Source organism: Paramisgurnus dabryanus, chromosome 15, assembly GCF_030506205.2.
Source record: "Paramisgurnus dabryanus chromosome 15, PD_genome_1.1, whole genome shotgun sequence".
NCBI lineage: Eukaryota > Metazoa > Chordata > Actinopteri > Cypriniformes > Cobitidae > Paramisgurnus > Paramisgurnus dabryanus.
This window is the reverse complement of record NC_133351.1, coordinates 17128943-17143600: the sequence shown is the minus strand read 5'-3', so window position 1 is coordinate 17143600 and position 14658 is coordinate 17128943. Positions and strand designations below refer to the sequence as shown.

The 14658-nt window shown below is 35.3% G+C and overlaps 1 protein-coding gene across 3 annotated transcripts; it reads left to right on the top strand.

Annotated features, from left to right (window-relative positions):
- Nucleotides 1-733: 733 nt before the first annotated feature.
- On the top strand, nt 734-14157 carry idh1 (isocitrate dehydrogenase (NADP(+)) 1). Of its 3 annotated transcripts, none has more exons than XM_065292486.2 (9): nt 734-873; nt 2956-3085; nt 6030-6321; nt 8029-8134; nt 11676-11853; nt 12116-12267; nt 12437-12577; nt 12782-12934; nt 13389-14157. In XM_065292486.2, exons 1-9 carry the CDS (start codon nt 840-842, stop codon nt 13448-13450), a joined length of 1248 nt encoding a protein of 415 aa, XP_065148558.2. In that variant the 5' UTR covers nt 734-839; the 3' UTR covers nt 13451-14157. The 3 variants fall into 3 exon arrangements, with proteins under 3 accessions (XP_065148558.2, XP_065148556.2, XP_065148557.2); XM_065292484.2 differs by having other exon boundaries at nt 737-873; nt 12782-12944; XM_065292485.2 differs by lacking the exon at nt 734-873 and adding an exon at nt 1843-1995 and having other exon boundaries at nt 12782-12944.
- The last annotated feature ends 501 nt before the right edge of the window (nt 14158-14658 follow it).

The window sequence follows — 14658 nt, the reverse complement described above, 5'->3', positions numbered from 1 at the left end:
AACTCAAGTGACAGTCAGATTGTCCACAGTTGATTTTTCTAAAGAGTTGAAGTTAATTGAAAAGTAATTTTTGGAAACTGCTGTCTGTATTTGTTGCTTGCTTACTTGCCTGTATTTTTTGCATTTGTATAAATTTCCTTTTGTTTAATTTTATTTTCATTTTATCTTTAAATCGTGTTGTTGTTGTTTTTGAAAATTTTGTATTATGGATGTCGTAATTTGATTTTTGATTTAATTTTAACAAATTTTCTTCGGACCAAACTGCAAAATATGTTACAGAAAAAAAGTGACAGGACAAAGAGAAGAACTGTCTCTGATATATGTATAAAATATACATCAATAACACTTACAATACCTAATTTCACAAATTATTTCACATCATTATATTAAATATATATTAGCCAACAAGAAAATATACTAATCAGTAGGCCACGTGCTATGAACACGGCTTTGCCTCAACCCATTCCGTGTAACACAGTTTAAATGCGCATTTAGCCTACTTTTGTCCTTAACATGTATTTGATTAAATAATGAAGATTGCCATGATATAGACATGTCCTGTAATTATATAAACCTTTAACTAAGTAAAGGCAGACCCACGTTACGCTAAACCTTTACAATATTTACACTCGAATTCATATAAGCAAAGGTTGTGACGGTTACTCGTACTGTGCGTAATGAGTAATGAAATTGCGACATCTACCGGTCTCTATTTAAACCTGCAAGTTTGATCACCGGATTTTATAAGAAGGATACTATGTCCTGAGCACTTTTCGGGTAAACTATAACACAAACCGTTTCAGTACATCAGGATCATCGTGTAAAGGTGGATTGAGAAAATGTTCTTCTCAAGAGACCGAATGCGCTTTGGAGGTTAGGGTCACCCTTTACATACATTCTTACCTGCATTATATGTTTCAGCTGCATGCTTTGGCTATGGATTGGCGAATGTGTGAACTTGAAATGGCCAAAACATCTTCATTTTCTGTGTAGGTAAATATGTTGGTAACAATTAACAGCTATTGCACTTGAACACACATCTTTTACAAGAAAGGTCATGACGATTTGTTTAAAAGAAAATTGTACCTGTTTTTTATATTTGGGTGGTGTTATGACGAATTCTTATGTCACAATTTGATGCTGCATACTTGAAAGCACATTTTTGCATATGGGAATTAATGCACAGGCCAAGGCCAAGGCAGGCTACCTGAGAGGAAATATGTTTCCGGTTTCAACCTGCTGGCATCATGCTGCTGTGACGTAAACGCATGAACATTCGTTAATGGGCGGGACTATAGTTGTAATAAAGTAGATCTATATGTTACATATGATATCTTTCATATTTTAAATCTTTAAACCGTTTACTTTAATTTATATTAAATAGTCTATGTGAGGTTTAAAATATCAGCCGAAACAGCACGTATATGCGATAGGTCACGTGCTACATGTTACTTTTCTCCGCGCCCTTTGATTGGACCAATTGCAATGTACGGACAAGACCTTTCTTTAAAGAATGGGAAGGTCGGTTTCACATTTCCATGTCGAGTGACAATCTTTGTGAAAATCCATATTAAAGAATACACTTTCTATCATGCAAATCTTCTGAATAAAATACAAAAACCTGCTGAGATTATAATGCATAGGGATTCAAATTACTGGGACGCCAAAGCACCCTCTTAAGGAAAATGGTTCCTTCCTCACTGTAAACAGCTGTCAGACCGAAAATATGCATTTTTTAAAATGGTATAGAATAGATAGATTATGAAGGCGGGACTACTTGTTTGAGTTTTCTTCCGTATTTTCTTGGATTGGTGGGAGATCGTCTGATTGAGCAATACTTATATGAGCAGAGCCGTGGAGAGCCTATCCTTCCCCTCAGCTGATCGGAAACGACGCCCTCCGAGTCTGTAGCTCAAAGCCAGCTTTCAAGTCTCCATAGGACATATCGACCATCTAAGACTTATCAATTTATTCCAGTACCAGCTAAAGAAAAAGGTAGGCGTTGTGAATTGAATTGTAATTCTCCGAGTGTTCAAATAGCCGCAAGTCGCAATATTGTTGCTATTGTTTGACATTTACAGCAAAGCGCTTCCGAATGAACAAAACATAATCCTATTGAAAAAGACCCACATACAGTAACGTTAATGCATTAATCGTAAACGATGCAATTACAATATTTAAAAAATCTGTTTTTAAAAGATGTACTCGTTCTGTACGTTAGTAATTAAATTTTCTTCATAACTGATATATGTTTAAGTACATAAAAACTCGTTGTTATTAAAACTCTTTATCACACAATTAAGTTATTATGTTACACGCGCTATAGGCTATTTCACCTTTGCCCTACATGTTTTGTTGCGTAACATGTCAATTTGTAAAACTACATCAAAAATACATCGTAGTTCATTGTGAATGAAAGGTCGGTGTCATATTACAGACTGCCCATCTGTCAGGTTGCATTTGTTTGAAATAAACATGACAATAACTAAAATGTCCCTTTTTAAAGTTATGTTTTTTTCTCAAGCTAATACCATGATACAATAATAATGACATCATAGCACAGAACCTGAATACTTTTATGGTTCTATATGCTACAGAATAATAATATACTTTATTCGTCTATTTTGGTATTTACAGTATTGCGCTTTAAGACTTGCTTTCTGTAACCATGATGGTACATAAAAATATAAAATTGCTATAGAAAGATTATGCGGAAAATGTATTGCATTTTCATAGTACAATATACATAATTTTGTCCCTTAGTGTACATTATTATTGTTAGACCTGTATTTCATGTAGTTCTTGAACTTTAAGTCCATTAATGCTGTCGGTTAAAACAGGTTAAATGGGGTAAATGTTGACCCACAGGTTGTGCAACTATATTTTCTGAATGGAATCCATCAATTTTGATGAGCTCTACTGTCCGTGTACATCTAACCATCATAAATCTTGTAGGCTCCAAAATGTCTCAGAAGATCAAAGCTGGTTCTGTGGTCGAGATGCAAGGAGATGAAATGACCAGAGTAATATGGGATCTTATAAAAGAGAAACTCATCTTCCCATACCTGGAGCTCGACCTGCACAGGTGAGATTAGCTGTCTGTGACGCTCAAAGGAAGCGAGCAGTTCTCTCATTTTATATGATTTCCCTTATGACTTACTTCAATGACACTGAGGTGTTTTCCCGGACAGGGATTAGCTTAAACCAGGATTAGGCCTTAGTTTAATTAGGAAATATAACTAGTTTTAACAAACATGTCTTACTAAAAACATTACTTGTGCGCATTTTGAGGCAAAACAAAGAACACTGACGTATTTAAAGACATGTCAGTGCAAGTTGTTTTCAGTTTAGACCGCTCTTACATTTATTTTAGTCTAGGTCTAGTCTAATCCCTGTCCTGGAAACGGACACATTATCCTGTATTTTAATCTGGATTGTTGTTACTTTAGTGCTAATTAGTTGTGCTTTTTAATAATGTACAGTTATTACAATGATTTGAAGTAACACAACTAAAGTTTCCTGTTAGGCAATGCATATTACTCTTTGACACAGTGTGTGTTGTCAAGGCCAAAAAGAAGCGTTGTCATCCCACAGGGGAAAGTAAGAGCTGTTGTTACATCATTAGCCTTTCTCCATGTCCTCTCTGTGCTTAAAATCGTTAATTGTCAACATGTGAACTTTGTGCTTATGGTTACAATTTGATCTTACTGGCTCTTAAACAATATACACTGTTTTAGTGAAGTACATAAAGTAGTGCTGTACATGAACCTGACCCTGAGTTATTGAAGAATAGTGCAAACTTAAGCCTTATCTGTCTGATAAGAATGTTATCTGTTAGCGAACAAGGTGTCGCTACTTAAAGGGAGATCCTCTGACGTGTCCGTTCAGTCACTTCCCCTGAACTTCAAACTTGTTTTTGAGGCCTCTACAGATCTGCATGATGAATCATTAAATGATTTGTTTGTTTTTATGTGTCATTTATTCTTTTATTAACATTATGATACATAGTCATCACAGGCTTCCCATGCTCAGTTTGTATGTGATTGGTATATGATTTATATTTTAGCATTGAATTTAAAAGATTTCCAAACATAAGATAGTTATTAGAGAGTCATGTGACATTCAGCCAATCCTTTTTTTACTTTCCAAGAATTTACTCTGCTTTCCAGATGATTGTGAAGTTGCAATACTGTCTCTGGGAAACCTATTATACTATCTGTTCATTTTGGTATTATTATTATACAATATTATTTTTGTGTTTCTGGATGGAAGTCTCTGGCAAACTGGCACCCCTAGAATTGCATGTAATCCGTTTCGACATTAAGTTTATTGGGAATGTCTCTATATTCTTAATGTCGGTTTTTAGGACTGCTTGTCAAATTCCAGTCAAATGTGAAAGTGCATATTAACTTAATATTTTTAAATTGAATGTTTATGAAACTTCCCCCTACCCTTGAATCATGTAGACATAACATCCTCATTTTACAGCATTTAGTTCAAGTCTGTAAAACTTTTGCCCAGAACTGTAAATATGCATACCTGTATGTACTGCTCATGTATACATTATACTGATTGTACCAGAATATGCAGAGGGAGGAGAAGTGGGTCAAAGGTCACAGCATTGCAACAACTGGCAGAAAAAGAAAAGTATGCGACCGTTCACCTTTCTGGCAGTCCTGTATTTAATTTTACGGGATATTTACTCTACAATATACTGTGTTTGAATTTTGTTGTACGCTTCCTCTATAGTTTAAAGTCTCTGAGACGTCTTCATCAGTTCAGTCACGGATACACAAAACAAATGAGGTCTTTTGTTCACTTGTTCTGTTGAGCAATGCTGAATGTGGCTGAAAGGAATTTAAATTGATGTGGGTGATTTTATTTTATTTTACTTTGTAAATGCATCAGTTTCACAAAATTTGATGGTATGTTTCTGGTCGCTGGAGGACATATTTTTCAAATATAATATAATGCACCTGAGAAATGCACATACCGTAACTTCTGCAGAATGTCAAGGCTCATTGTTGATCAGATGATCCGATTTGTTTTTTTGTTTTTTAAATCAGATTCCAAGCAGTTTGTAAAGTATTTGAGAAAAATCAACAAAAATTGCCTTCATTAAACATATTTTGTGATATTTAAAGTAGGGCTGTCAAAAGATTAATCGCGATTAATCGCATCCAACATAAAAGTTTGTGTTTACATAGCATATGTGTGTGTACTGTGTATAAATATTATGTATATATAAATACACACACATTCATGTATATATTTAAGAAATATTTGCATTTAAATACTGTATATAAATTTCTATAATTTATATTATATATAAATATAAATATTTTATATATAAATATAACAATTTTTTCTTAAATATATACATGATTGGGTGTGTTTTTATATATAAATAATAATTATACACAGTACACACACATATGTTATGTAAACACAAACTTTTATTTTGGATGCGATTAATCGCGATTAATCTTTTGACAGCCCTAATTTAAAGGCACAGATTTTCTCCACAATCAGCTTGAAAATGTGTATCTGCTATGTGGGCTTCGAAGTATTCTGCTCTTTGGTGGAATAATATGATTTTAAACCGTTTCTGTTCGTTTTAGCACAAGTAGAAATTCTGTTGTGTTGTATGTCTGCTAACTAGAACACTGTGTCTTTGTGCTTCATTACCATGGCACTAGTTTCCCATTGACCCCATTCAGAGTATGCCATGAGATACTCTCTGTCTGCCTGAGTGCTTAGTTTTGCAACAGCATTATATAAGAGTACACTTACCAAATTTGACAGGATGATGCCTTTTCCCCCTTGCCATTTGTTTCTGCAACTAAAATAGAAAATAAATAAAATAATAATATATATTGTTTACTTAAAAGACAAATCTTTTATTTTTTATCTTATTCATTTAAGCTGTCTGAGCAAAAAAAAAAAACATGTCGAGTACATAATTGACTAGTTTTTAACAAATGCAAAACTCTTAAAGGTGTTGTCTGTATTTTCTCTGTGTGTGGCAGCTATGATCTGGGAATGGAGAACCGTGACGCCACTGATGACAGGGTGACCGTAGAGGCGGCAGAGGCCGTAAGGCACTTTAACGTTGGCATCAAGTGCGCCACAATCACCCCTGATGAGAAGCGCGTGGAAGAGTTCAAGCTTAAGCAGATGTGGCGTTCTCCCAATGGAACAATCAGGAACATCCTTGGTGGCACTGTGTTCAGAGAAGCTATTATCTGTAAAAACATTCCCCGCTTGGTTCCGGGCTGGATCAAGCCTATTATCATCGGCAGGCACGCACATGGTGACCAGGTATGAAGCTATAATTGGAGATTAGAGCATCTTGTTGTTAGTGAGGTTTACTATTATTAAAGGGGCGGTGAATTTGTCGATTAATTGTTTTATACTGTTGTCTGATGTCTACTTATGATGTTTGCGTGGTTTTTACATTTAAAAACATCAAAAGCAATAAGTAATATGCTATTTTGTAACATGGATTAGTGGCTCTCTGGTGAAAAGCTTCGTTTGAAGGGGCGGGCCGCGTAGAAAACCTGGACGTAAACGCCCACTGCTATAATTGGACAGCTTCATTCCCCGTCATTACATGTGGGGAAATGTTTTAAAAACATTAATGTGTAAAAATAGCAGCCGAACACATATATGTTTGAGCCACAAAGGATTCTGGGTGCTAAAGATGATACACATAAATGACAAAACGTATAGTAAAGTAGAAACAAAACTTTAAACTTGACGTGACTAAATTACCGTATACAACGCAGTAAGCGCGCATCGGAATCTAAACTGCGGCTGATAAATCCTTATCAATAACTTTGTATATTTCTATTGTGCTTGTGAGGTTGCTCTTAGATACACATAACGTTACATACCACAGTCATATGATAAAAAAAGCTTTGTTGAGTGTTTGACCTTTCAAACGCAACTTGCCTAAATTACTGTATACAACACAGTAAGCGGTCATCAGAATCTAAATTGCGGCTGGTAAGTCCTTCTTTATCAGTAACTTTGTATATTTCTATTGTTATATTACAGTCGTATTGTTAAGTGTTGTACCTTTATTAATCGTTAAATGTTTTAAGTAAATTAAAACAGTCAAACATACGTGTTTAGACATGGATGTTACAACAGGACATATCAAGCGATCTCTTCTAACAAAGCAATACTGAAACGCAGTAACTTAAATAAACTTACTGTGTATACTGCTGTGTCATTTTTGTCAGATTCAATATTAGTGGTGCTTTTAATCACAGTCTCTCTGCAAATCCAGCATCGACTTCTTTACAAATGAATCCGCGGTACACAAAGTAAACAAACACTCCCCACGAGAGCTGGAACTTCTTAAAAAACAAACTTTATCCACGCATTCCTAATGTTATGTTCTGAGCCTCTGTTATCAAGCGTCTGTCTTCTTTCCATATACGGTTCTTCCACAACCGAAAACTGCATTTCCATGGTTACGCTTTCATAACAGATCACCGCGTCAAAATAAAAGTCTTTAAAACATTTTTATTTAAAAGTCATTTTGGTTACATTTTGCAATCTTTAAAGACATGTTTACTGATTGTTTAGACACACGTGTGTCACGCAAAGCTGTGGGCGGGCTATAAAAGTGGTCGTTGTATTTGGCTTTGGGGAGGTGCTTCAATTCTACTTTGACGACAAATTTCTCAGAATTCCTCACTGGGTGGTTATACTGGCTTGGTGCCAAAAACTGTTATATTTCAGTAGCACGGATGTTTTCAGTTCTGAAACTTGCAGGATGTTCATTTAAGTATGATGACCTCTTATATAACAAATTATCAAGTTAAAATTGAGTATTTGATTCACCGCTCCTTTAACTCTTGACATGAGCAGTAGTGAAAATTTCTTTTGATTAATATTATTATTCATAGAATTGATTATTGGTGATTTACCACAATGCTGCTGTTTTCTGAAAGCTAGAAGCTGTGAATTTATTGATTCTGCCATACAAAAGGTGTCCTGTCCTCCCCACTTTAACAGTACAAAGCCACAGATTTTGTTGTTCCCGGGCCTGGAAAAGTGGAAATGACATTCACACCCAAGAACGGAGGAGAGCCACTTCAGTTTGTTGTCCATGACTTTGAAGGTAGCCTAAATACCACATATGAAATAAACGTAGTAATGTTTGCAGTGATGTTTATAGGTGTTCTTATGTTTTATTTTTAAAGTTTTCTTTGTTTTTTTGCTGTCTATATATTTAGACTAAAATTTGTCATAGATCAAAGACGTCATAGTGCAGTGATGATGTCATTGCAGCAGACTGTCACCTGTCTGAGCATTGAGCATATTTTCCATGTCAGTATTTAAGTTTGAACCACAGTGTGAGAGTTCATGGTCAGACTGACATTCTCATTCTCATACACAATCTTAATTTCCTTAACCAGTATTTGGTTTAAAGATTTTGTTAGGATTTTCTTTATTTGAGTTGGCACTATTCTTAACTACTATTTCAGCTGAATGTGAGGTTAATGTTTGAATATAATAGCAATATTAGATTTTAAAACCGAATCCCCCGGTTTCACAGATAAGGCTTAAGGATGGTTCTAGACTAAATCACATGTTTGAGCTGTCTCAACTGAAAATAACTTGCACTGACAGATCTAAAAATAGTGGCATTGATTTGTCTGAAAAATACCCACCAGTCACGTCTTTTTCTAAGGCATGTTTATGAAAGATGCTTAAACATCTTCATTTAACAAGGATCTATTCCTGGCTTTAGCTAAGCCCTGTCTATGAAACTAGGCCAATATAGACCATCAAATTGTTCTCACTATAAAAATAGCCATAGAAAACAAACATGTTAGTAGACAATGTTTTGGTTACACTTTACAATAAGGTTTTATTTGTTAACATTAGTTAATGCATTAGCTAACATGTACTAGCAATGAACAATTTACCCCCGGTTTCACAGACAAGGCTTAAGGCTAGTTCTAGACTAAAACACATGTTTGAGCTGTCTCAACTGAAAATAACTTCTTCTGACAGATCTTAAAATATGCCGGAGCCATTGATTTGTCTCAAGATACATGTCAGTAATGCCTTTTTCGAAAATGCTCACATCTTAATTTAACTAAGGCCTAGTCCTCACTATTGGCATTAGCTAAGCCTTGTCTGTGAAACCAGACCATAGTTTATAAGCTTTTATGAATGTTTGTTAATGCTCGTACAATTGTTTATGTTAGTTCATGTTGTATTAACTAATATTAACAGTTACAACTTTTCATTTTAATAATGTATTAGTAAATGCTGAAATTTACATTAACTAAGTTAAATAAATGCTGTAGAAATAGTTAATGGTCAGTTAATTTAAATAATTGACTAATGCATTACCTAATATCATACCACACGGCTCTTGAATGCTTTTTTCTGATTGGTTGAGAAATGTTCCACAGGTATGCACAGGTTTATTTTTCGATTAACGCACACGTAACCTGTCAAATGTCTTAAAGGTGCAGTGTGTAACATTTAGAAGGATCTAATGACATAAATGCAACATTATATATTATCAGTGGTGTATGAAGACCTTACATAATGAACTGTTATGTGTTTATTACTTTAGAATGATCAGTTTTAATATCCATATATTGTATATTGTCTTAGACGACAACATGTTTGTCCTGTGGCGGCTACCGTAGCTTCTCTATAGACAAGTTTTTGAGCCGTTTCCGCTCTACGTCTTAAACTCCTCCCATCGATGCAACTCACTTCCGTTCTGGCGGGCTGGGTTTGTTTTGCTAGCTAGCTCTGTTGTGCTGAGAAAGCACTGATATCGCATTGACAAAGAGGATATAACAATTATAACATGAAGAAAAGTGGTTCGGGAACGACGTGTGCGATAGTTGGTTGCAAACACTCGAGAAAGCACCTGAACGAGTGGTTAGATAGAGTGCTACGACCACAAACCAGCTACGAAAAGGCAATGTCCATGCGCTCCATTGTTTACATTTTTTCGCAAGCCTGATACCGACTCGGACCTAGAGAGATATAGTAAAAACAGGTTATTATTTATTTGCAGAGGCGGACACTACTTGAGTACTTTGAGTAAATTTTCCAGGCATCTGTGCTTTATCAGAGTGTTTGTCTTGGGATTTTTTTTTACTTTACTTTACTAATAAATGTTCACTACATTCTAAAGCATAGAATCATACTGTGTATTCCTTTTATATTGCATATTAAAATGTATTTAATACCTAATTACATAAAAAATGTGTACTTTTACTTTCTTGAGTAAAAGTAAGTACTTTTTACTTAACTAAAAATAATTCTAAATGTTCAATGTACTTAAATATTAATTATAAACCAAAACTTGAAAATATGAAATGTAGTGGGGTAAAAATTATGATAATATGCTTTGTAATGTATGTTTTCCAAAGAAAAACACTGATAAAATACAAATACATACTCAAGTAGTGTCCACCTCTGCTTATTTAATATGGAATATGTTATATATGTTTGTGTTCATTTTAAATATGAAGAGCTCTTTTCCAAAACGCAATAAACACCATTTAAAAAAAATGACTTTGTCATGTCATTTTGCTGCTCCATCAACGTTTCATGACAACTCACTATATTTAAAATGTACTGCAACAAGCAGTTTCTTTCCAAACCGCAATAAGTCAACCAAATCTTATTCTCTCCCTCTCAATTTTTTCGGTGCTGATGCAGTGTTAAGACGTTCATATAAACAGCACCTAAAAGCTGTCTCATACAACCAGCAAAAGTAATGAATATGTAAAATATTTCAATGAGACATTTTCATTGTTTATTAATAAACAAGTGTTCGGTTCATGATAATATCAGATCCAGTTCCTGCCTCGGAGGATTTCAGATTGTCCATTGCTTTTCCATCTATTGCCATGGATTGTACGAAGTAAGTTAGGAGCAAATCTTGCTGTATGTTATGCTGGGCCACGTCGTTATGTTATCCTCCCTGTTCTGCACTGAATTCGGGTGGCGGAGAGTAACGCAATCTCCAGTCAAAGTAGTAGAACCGTGTTCCAAAATTGCTGTGTTTACATCGGCAGACGCTGCGCAAAGCACTTCCGGCGGAAATGAAATGCATATGTGTAGAGTAATGGCGCCGCCCACGAATTGGCGCGTAAACTTGTCTATACATTTTGGTGAACAGTGGACTCAGCCACTGGTTGCACTTCACAATCTCACTGCTAGATGCCACTAAAATCTACACACTGCACCTTTAAAAGAACCACCAAAGCAATGTCTGTGGTAACAGTGGTATAAATTTAATAATTGACTTCAGTTCTTTGAATATTTTGCGTCGTGCCACATTACCACCTTGGGTGTGCGTTATTTTCAAATAATTCAACAGCTCGTTGTCAAATATTCCTTACTTAATAGATGCAACCTTATTGTAAAGTGTGACCTTCACTTCTTTCTTTTGGAAATCACACAGGGGACTGATTGTCTCAACCACGGTTCATTTTTCATTGTAATATTATTGGGTTAACTTTCCCTTTAATATTCAGAGTCATTAAATGTTTAATAAAGTTTTTAGTTGATTAAACTTTTTGGAATTAATGTCGGATTGAAATAATTATAAAGTATTTAACTTTTTTTAGAATAATGGGTTAAAACGACAAGCATGACAATGTATTTTTTTGCAATAGGTACTGGTGGAGTTGCGCTGGGAATGTACAACACAGATAATTCTATCCGGGATTTTGCTCACAGCTCTTTCCAAATGGGGCTGACCAAAGGCTGGCCGATGTACCTCAGTACTAAAAACACAATTTTAAAGAAATATGATGGGCGCTTTAAAGACATCTTCCAGGAGATTTATGAAAAGTGAGTCAGAAATGCTCATTACCCTCACACTTCATCGAAATGTATGATTTACTTAGCAAAAACTGTAGCCTATTAAAAACTTTTAGCAGGCATTTATAAAAAAACCCTCATCTAGCTTTTGGGTGTTTTAAACAAAATAACAAACAATAAGTGCATTTACTGTTGATATCAGCCTATTAAAACACGTTTTAGAGCCTGCATGCAAATAAATAAACATCAATACAAGAAAATCATGTTGACACTGTATGTGTGTGTGTGGCAGAGAGTACAAAGCTCAGTATGAGGCCAAAGGCATCTGGTATGAGCATAGGTTGATTGATGATATGGTGGCTCAGGCCATGAAGTCTGAGGGAGGTTTTATCTGGGCTTGCAAGAACTATGATGGAGATGTGCAGTCAGACTCTGTAGCTCAGGGTAAGTAAAACTAACTTGCAAATAAACAACGTTTTTATATACATGGTGTAAGAATTAGGAATAGTCCTTAAACATTTTTTTTATTTCCTAATTCCTTAAAATGTGAAATTTTGTTATTGTGAATAATGAAATTGAAATAAAATGTATAGTGTCTGGACTCTGTTTATAGGTTATGGGTCATTAGGAATGATGACCAGCGTGCTTATTTGTCCGGATGGGCGTACGGTAGAAGCTGAGGCCGCCCATGGCACTGTTACGCGGCACTATCGTATGCACCAACAGGGCAAGGAGACCTCCACCAACCCCATTGGTAAGAAAACACATCGAGTTTTATTTGTTACACATACACACAGAAAAACAGCATATAAACACCAATAACAAATGAGCACAACACAAAGATCATGAGGGCAGGAGAAGTTTGACCAAATTTAATCTTTACTTTAAATCCACTTCAGTGCAAAAGTTCATTAAACAGCGCAACCTCATTAACCCTATCATGGTTTTGTCTCATCAGCCTCTATCTTTGCATGGACAAGAGGACTCTTGCACCGGGCAGAGCTGGATAAGAACGCAGAGCTGCGAGTATTTGCAGAAGCCCTGGAGGCTGTTTGTGTAGAGACCATTGAAGCTGGTTTCATGACCAAGGATCTGGCCATTTGCATTAAGGGCATGTCTAAGTAAGTCAGTTTTCTGCGTAACGGAGGGTTAATGGTTCTGAACATGTGATTTGTTGAAATGTAGTTGTTTAGATGTTCACTGAAGTCATATTGGAGTTTGCAAGAAACACAGCAGTTGACAATTCTTAGTAGCCTACTGTATAATTTATTTGTGTAACAAATAAGCACAATTTTGAACAATTATCAGAAAAATATTGCCTTAATGTTAGGGTTATAATCTTATAAAAAGCATTTTTCTGTCCGATGTAATCAACATAATTTCTTAGCCATTTAGGCATGTTTATGATGATCTCAAATACTATAACAGTACCATTACTTAACATGTTTATTAAATGTGTATTAAATGTAGAAATGAAAGTGAAGTACCCACAGAAAACTTCCCTTAAGGTCATAAAACAATGAACCTGACTATAGATATTCTTTTTTCTGTTTTGTTCTTCACAGCGTTGCACGCTCAGATTACCTCAACACCTTCGAGTTTTTGGATAAACTGGCTGATAATCTGAAAATCAAGTTGTCGAGCCAACCCAAACTTTAAAGTTACTTGACATAAGCATTCACTGAGAGACACACACACTGACACGCAACACTCGACCAACGCCAAACCACAGATGCTGTTAGTCTCATCTACTGTCTGACTGTGACCACAGACAGAGAAGTTATGAATCATTCAGTACCACTACAAACCAGAAGAGGGAGCCGTGCACTTTCAGCTGGATCTTTTTAAATGAAAGGAGCTACCTTCATTACACTTTTAAAAACACACTGGATATATGCATTTGCATATATGAAGGAAGTGTCGTATTTAGGAAATACTTGTAATGATTTTAACATAAAAACTTTAATTTTGAGTTGCATTCATAAATATGCTGTACAGCCTGTGATGTACTTGAACACCTGTTGCCTTATCAGTCCTTGTGTGTATTTGTCTTGTCATCAGGCAGCCACTTTTAAAGCCCACATGAAGAAGAGTGAGATCAGAGTCTCAACATGCCAGTAAAAACCTTTTAACTGTAATGGCTGTAGTTCAAATCAGTTGTCATTCCTTTTTAGTTTTGGTCAAACACTATTTGCCACTGTCTGTCAACTGGTTTTCAAATGAATTTGCGTGTATGCATCGTACATAATGTTCTGTGCTTCTTTTTATTTTAGTCTGTGTGCTCATGTGATGTTGTGTCATAAGCTTGTTAATAAATAAATCGTTTTAAGATGAGTGCGTAGGGTGTTTTGTCATTGCATATTCATGATCTGACTTTATTATTATGTTTGCCATGCTATTATAATTATTGTATAAAAGTGACACCTGATGTGGGGTGTGTGACATCAGCAAACACTATACAGTTTAGTAAAATGTCACTTTAACCTCCTGTTTAAAGAAAAGTATTTGGTTTTTTTATTGGTTTTTCCTAACCCCAAAATGACCTTATATACAGTAGGTCATGTTGTCATATTGTGAAGATTAATAAGTTGATGAATTGTTTAAAATTACATCATACAAAAATGTACACTCAAAAAAATGCTAGCTTATCTACAACAGTGGTTCTCAAACTTTTTCAGCGTGTGGCCCCCCTTTTGTACAGTGCATCCCGTTCACAGCCTCCCTTGTGTACGATGCATCTACTGCTGCCTCCCACAAAGAAAAAGAATGACATAAAATATTCTAAAACTTACATTTTTAATTCAACAAAACATATTAAATGATACAACGTAGGGC

Coding starts and splice junctions, on each gene's coding strand:
- idh1 (XM_065292484.2), top strand. CDS start 840: ATGTTCTTCTCAAGAGACCGAATGCGCTTTGGAG. Junction 11,854..12,115: donor TTCCAGGAGATTTATGAAAA/GTGAGTCAGAAA, acceptor TGTGTGTGGCAG/AGAGTACAAAGCTCAGTATG. Junction 12,578..12,781: donor GACCTCCACCAACCCCATTG/GTAAGAAAACAC, acceptor TTGTCTCATCAG/CCTCTATCTTTGCATGGACA.